The following is a 6,000-nucleotide window of genomic DNA, read 5'->3' on the forward strand; positions in this document are numbered from 1 at the left end:
TAGTACTTTACTTTAGTTAGGTAAAACCGTTCTTTTCCTTGTCAAGTTTTCTCCACAGATCCCAGATGGTTAACTTGAAACCCCCAAAACAGATCCACCTTTGATACAAATGTGTGCTGATACAAAATGACCCGCCATTTGCATCAGTTTAATGTGTTGCATCTATGTAAATAACATGCAGATGTTTCATTTGAGTACTGGCATACACTGGGCATCACAAAGTCCTGTGTCAAAGAGTGATTCTAGTTAGACTATGCTGGCAAGTTGTATCCCATGTATCTTGTTCTTCTTTAGAAGAATATCTATTTTAATGATGTGAAACATTAAAACAGAATATACACTGTATCTGATTGGCTCCAGTGTGAGCTGGCAGCTGTTGACAAAACAAACAAATGAGATCATATTATAGTGCTCCTAAACATTCACTACTGACATACTGGTATGTCTGTTTAGGGTCCTTTGTAGTAGTGGAAGAAGAATTGAGAGGAATTATTTACTTTTCCTAAAAGCAGCAATACCAAAGTATAAAAATACTCCATTGCAGGTAAAAGTCCTGGATTCAAAATTTCACTTAAGTAAAAACCACAAAAGTATTAAGTATCAAAAGTAAAAGTACTCAATATGCAAAATGGCACCATTAACAGTGTTGCAGATATCATATATATTATTGGATTTTTATTACTGATGCATTAACATGTAAGTAGTGTTTTAATATTTTCAGGGCAAGCTAAATTTTAACAATTGTATCTAACAATGTATCATATTTTTTAAGATGATCATATGCTTTGTATGTAAAATCTTAATTTGTAAAATAACTTGTAACTATAGCTGTCAGTTGCTGGAAATACTCAAGTAAAAGGACCTCCAAACTGTACTTAATTACAGTGCTAAATAAGTAAATTAACAGTAAATGCACTTAGTTAGATTCTGCCACTGGTCCCACTACAGGATGTATACAAAAGAGAAGACAGCACACATCTCCCACTTTACTGACACATTCAAAAGATGTTTGCACACCTGGATAAGGCTTTGTGGAAATACTTTGCAAAATGTACTGTGATTCTTCAGCAGTAAAAATCCAGGAAAATCTATGGAGTTTTAAAGTTTTCTTAAGGCCGATTAAATTGAATTAAGTACAGACACAAGTGTTTTTCTGTTTTTCATAACCAGCCAATTAGGCACTGGACGTGCAAATAAATGTGAACTGATCACAGTGCATATGTAGGATAGGAAAATATGCCGACCATGGAACTAAGTGTGGTTAATACAAAATGCAGAACTTTTTTTTTTTAATTTATTGTTCATGAAAAAACACGATGTTTATAAAACAGATTATCAAGAAAATAATTACACTGGTGATAAAACATCATTTGCTACAAATTTTCCAAATATCTGTACAGTGTTGTCTATAAAATGGGGCGTAATTTACAGCAGTGACCAATTTCAGTATTTAAATCTTTTCCCCTGCTATCTGTAGTTTGTGCAAAGCACAAACAAGAGAAATCTAGCCAACAAAATCCTGCTCCTCTGGTACAAACATCTTCCCTGAAGTGTTACTTCATTTCATGTCCATGAAGCGGATGTCCATGATAAGCAGAGTGTGTCTGGGCAGTGGTCTGGGCGCTGGGGAAAGCACTTTCATCACCTGTGCCTGCGTGTCTACATAAGTCACTACAATGAAGCCACACACAGGGCTCTCCACTATGCCCTTTCTAGCACCTTCCTCTCCGTCCTCAGCACTGCTCACGCTCAGCACATGATATGTGAGGTCTCTCCCTGGTGTCACAGGCACCAGCTTTAGCTGTGTGTCATCCTGAGACATTCCCAGTGGCAGGCACGAGTCGGGGATGGATGGTGCCCCGATCTTATAGATGCGAACGTCTGAGAAACGCACTTCAAAGGAAAAAGGGTAGAAGGACACCCCGCGGAAGCCGTAGAAATACTCCCGGATCTTCTCATCCCGAGCCTCCCGCCGGCACTCCTTGGAGCGCTCCACCACCCCCCCAGACTTGGGTAAGAGCACAACCCGCACAAAGTGAGGGAGGTCTCGTTTGAGTTCATTGTAGAGCCTCTCATGGTCCAGCACCAGCACCACATCCACCTGAAAGGCAGAGGCACAATGGACCAGAGCCTGGTATCCAGAGCCCTTCACCCAGCCGCATGTGTTGATGATACAGCCTCCCACACTGGCCTTCCTGTTGACCTCACAGCGCTGGGAAAATACCTCGGCCAAGCAGGACGTCAACTACACGTCACGTAAAAAAGCAGATTAATGTCGGCAGAGACAAACAAATGAAGGTGGACAATGCAGAATAACTTTGTAGTTTGTCAGTGGGTTTTTTGGAGCTTCAAATTGTTATGTTACGAAAATATGTAGAATCTTTCTTGTCACCTTGTTGTAAAGTTTGATGTTGGTCCCTGGTGTAGTAGAGCCAAAGTGGTAGACCAAAGGAGCCTGAACTGAGAAACCCTCCTCCACGTCTGCCGGTCGCTCAATGCACAGTGCTGACACTGTCCCGGGAACAGACACCTGATAGAGCAGAATGTACTTTATACCTCATATTGATACGATCTGTATAATGGATATTCACTTAAAGCGTGTGGCACTTTTACAAATCAACTTTGGGAACAGAAAACCAAAACTGAAATTCAAAGGTGCAGGTGAAAAACAAGTAAGACCCAGAAAATTAAAAAACTACCCATGATACATTAACACTATCTTAAGTAACACTACCAATACAGCTAGATAGTACTGCTGCTTCTCATGACCAAAAGAAATGGAAAAATAACTGAGTCCCACTACACCTGGCACTTTTAATTAAATGTTGAGTAAAACAAATCTTCTCTCTGTGGTGTTCACCTTCTTTATAATCAATTAGGAGGTTGATTCAAGTGTAGGCTACAACAGACATAGCCTCTTGTGAATCCACAGGCAGTGGTTGTGTAATATTAGTGTTACATTAAAATAGCTCACAACAAGAAATAGACATACTTTAATTCACACAAACATTAGCTGAATTACTTCATTTGATTGTGTATTACTAACAGAGGCCTGAATAACTACTCTTACTGGAACTCTGCACTTGGCAATCCACTTAATGGACAAATGTCACTCAAATTAATTTAGTTTTTGAAAGCTTCCATCCTACATCCAGGGTATTATAGAAATTTGATTATATCCCTAGCAGTATGACAGGGTTATCAATCTTGTCCAGAAATCTTTGTCGTCTGAAATTGATGGCAATGGCTTGAAAGCACATCATCGGCTGTAAACATTATGCCAAGATACTATACCCTTCCTTATTTGTTCTGCCATTAAAGTGGACTGCACTAAGAAACTCAAACGCCCTTGCCATGCTTTGCCCCCACATCTTCAACACCTTTCTTCACGAAGAATATTATGATAATTCATCTTACCCCACTCTGTCCGACATCCAGTTCCACCAGTGTTGGCCTCCTGCCCACCCTTACAGCATAGCTTAATAGCAGCCGGCACACTGTTGACTTCCCCACATCTGTAGGTCCCACCACCATCACCTGAGGGATGATTTATGATTCAGTGTCAATGCAAAATACATTTACTGGGATCTCAGAATCTTACATAAAGGCCCCTGAAAACAGTTCTTTATTCAAACCTACCCTCGGCCCCCTTTCATTGTCCCGCTCTGCTTGTTTTCTCATCTGTTCAAGGGCAGCGTGTGTGTTCAGGTAGAGCAGCATGGGAGTATCCTTAGACACATAAGACACCTGGGGTGATGAGGGAGAAAAGATGGTTATTTGAGCCTCTCATTCATCAAATGTCAAACACACTAAGTCACGCAGGGTTAAATGTGACTCTATAAGCCACTGGTAAATTAAAACACTAAGGTATTCAGAACACAACCCACATGGAAACTTTCATGAAATTGACAGACCCTCCTCCAGGTGCTCACCTCTGGCTTCCCATAAAGATTCACACTGCAGCCTTGCCAGGTGAAAACTGCGATCTTAGAGCCTGGTCCAAATGTGTACTTCTTGTTGCGGTTCAGCTCTGAGCCAAACACTTCAGCCATTCCTGTGAGGAGCTCCAGCTCGACTTGCTCTGCTGCCTCTCCTGCCTCCACCTCAAACCGAAGTTCAGTCTCCTTCTCCAGGTCAAATCTGGTGCTGACTTTCCCAGCTGCTGGAGCATCTTCACTCGTCTTTTCCACACCCTCTGTTGCCATGACTGATAACAAAAATACCATGTTACAAACATCTGGCAATAACAGCATATTGAAAGGAAAAAGTTACATGTATACATCTATATGAAAAGTTTGGGCAAATTCAGTTACAATTACTGTTTATTTTTTTCCCCTGTTTTTTAAGTTCATGAAATAAAAAATACCTGTGAACTCACTAACATTTAAAGAAAGGATAATTTTTCGGCATCTGTTGTCTGGATTGTATTTACCTTTTTCACTTTTTCACTTCAAAACAACAAAATATGGACAGGGGTAGCAAAACATCTGCATACAACAAGCTATTTTAAATAAATCACCCTGAGCCTTAGGAAAATTATAATGGGCATTTTTCACTATTTTCTGACATTTTAAAAACAAAACACAAATTAATCAATAATGAAAATAACTTTTTTTTGCAGCCCTACAAGCATATACAGTACAACAACACCACAATAAAACGTCACAGTGCCTCAAATACTGGAATACTTTCAGGGATGCAATTAAAGACACATTACATTGTATTTTAATACATATATGATTAATCATTGACTTTATAAAATGTTAAGAATATTGACAAATGATTGTCAAAAGCTGAGCCACAAAGTTCTACATTATTTTTTTAATCTTATATTTAATGAAGAAGCCGCTTGACATAGATCTTTTACAAAACAGAAGCAATCTTAGTGTACTTAACACCCAATTAATGTAAAAACATTCATATATAAAACAATAAAATAGTAACTGAGACTTATTAAAAAGAGTAGCCCCAGTTTTGGCCTCTCATGTATCATTATCAGCAACAGGAACAAACTGGGGCTAAAAAGAAGGATTATTGATACTTTTAAACAAGTGAATTCCTTTTTTTTTTTTTTTTTAATGTGGCCTTTGAATGTAAGATTCAAAAAAATGGGTTTATGTTTACTTATTCATACCCACGCAGCCAAAGAACTGAGGATTCAATTAATGTCATCATGTACCTTCGATCCTAAGTGGCAACTCAGCTGTCAACCTGTTGGAGACAGTAGTGCAGTCTTAAACTGGGCATTAGCTACAGTAAGAGTTATCTGAAAGATCTTCAATGTACGGCAGGGTTTAGGGCATGTTAAGTTTAGGCTAAGCACACCTTGAAAAAAATGATTTAGCCCATCAGTCACTTGCAGGCTAATAGACAGGCTTGCTAGCAGTTAGCAGGCCGTGGCTAATTTAGCCCTACTAATTTCAGCGGCAAAGGTGAAATAACTGCCTCCAATAGCTCAAATTATAAGCATATACTACTCCCTCATTGTCAGGGGAATATCTACGGGTTGATAATTTTTTGATATATAGTACTTACGGCCTAATTTCAAGCCTTATTGTAGAATCAAAGGAGGTTCTCAAGTCATGAGCAACCGCTGCTTGGCTGACCATGTGATGTTGAAGTCACGTCCTAAGCAACCAATCGTTAGCAACCAATGCTAAGGGACGTTTACTGCAGTCCAGGAAAAAAATAAACATTTGAAGCTCAAACAAAACGTTGAAAACGACTGTATGGTTGGAGATAAGCTTTAGTAGAAGAATATTTTGTTTAGTATAAAGCTATTTTCGTTGCCGTTTGCTGATCGTTTAAAACTAACGATTTCTTAATTAGTTGTATCGACCTGCAAGTGAAAATAGTTTTATTTGACAAAGAGAAACTTAAATTTGTTATGACATGGTCACAAGTGTTACCATGAGGCTTTGGATGTCACTTAGGCGATTAGAAGTGGATAAACTGCCTTTTATATACAGAATACGTCTTTCATTTATTTTATTTTGATTC

The 6,000-nt window shown here is 38.9% G+C and overlaps 1 protein-coding gene across 4 annotated transcripts; it reads right to left on the bottom strand.

Annotated features, from left to right (window-relative positions):
- Positions 1 to 850: 850 nt before the first annotated feature.
- Positions 851 to 5,666, bottom strand: clp1 (cleavage factor polyribonucleotide kinase subunit 1). 4 transcript variants are annotated; one of them, XM_040119140.1, is made up of 8 exons: positions 5,536 to 5,614; positions 5,180 to 5,211; positions 4,944 to 5,018; positions 3,933 to 4,207; positions 3,640 to 3,747; positions 3,418 to 3,537; positions 2,393 to 2,530; positions 853 to 2,245 (listed from the first exon to the last, which is right to left on the bottom strand). In XM_040119140.1, exons 4-8 carry the CDS (start codon positions 4,203 to 4,205, stop codon positions 1,559 to 1,561), a joined length of 1,326 nt encoding a protein of 441 aa, XP_039975074.1. In that variant the 5' UTR covers positions 4,206 to 4,207; positions 4,944 to 5,018; positions 5,180 to 5,211; positions 5,536 to 5,614; the 3' UTR covers positions 853 to 1,558. The 4 variants fall into 4 exon arrangements, with proteins under 4 accessions (XP_039975071.1, XP_039975074.1, XP_039975075.1 ...); XM_040119137.1 differs by lacking the exon at positions 4,944 to 5,018 and having other exon boundaries at positions 851 to 2,245; positions 5,536 to 5,666; XM_040119141.1 differs by lacking the exons at positions 5,180 to 5,211; positions 5,536 to 5,614 and adding an exon at positions 5,135 to 5,151.
- Positions 5,667 to 6,000: the final 334 nt, after the last annotated feature.

The sequence above is a fragment of the Xiphias gladius genome, chromosome 23 (genome assembly GCF_016859285.1).
Source record: "Xiphias gladius isolate SHS-SW01 ecotype Sanya breed wild chromosome 23, ASM1685928v1, whole genome shotgun sequence".
In the NCBI taxonomy this organism is placed as follows: domain Eukaryota; kingdom Metazoa; phylum Chordata; class Actinopteri; order Istiophoriformes; family Xiphiidae; genus Xiphias; species Xiphias gladius.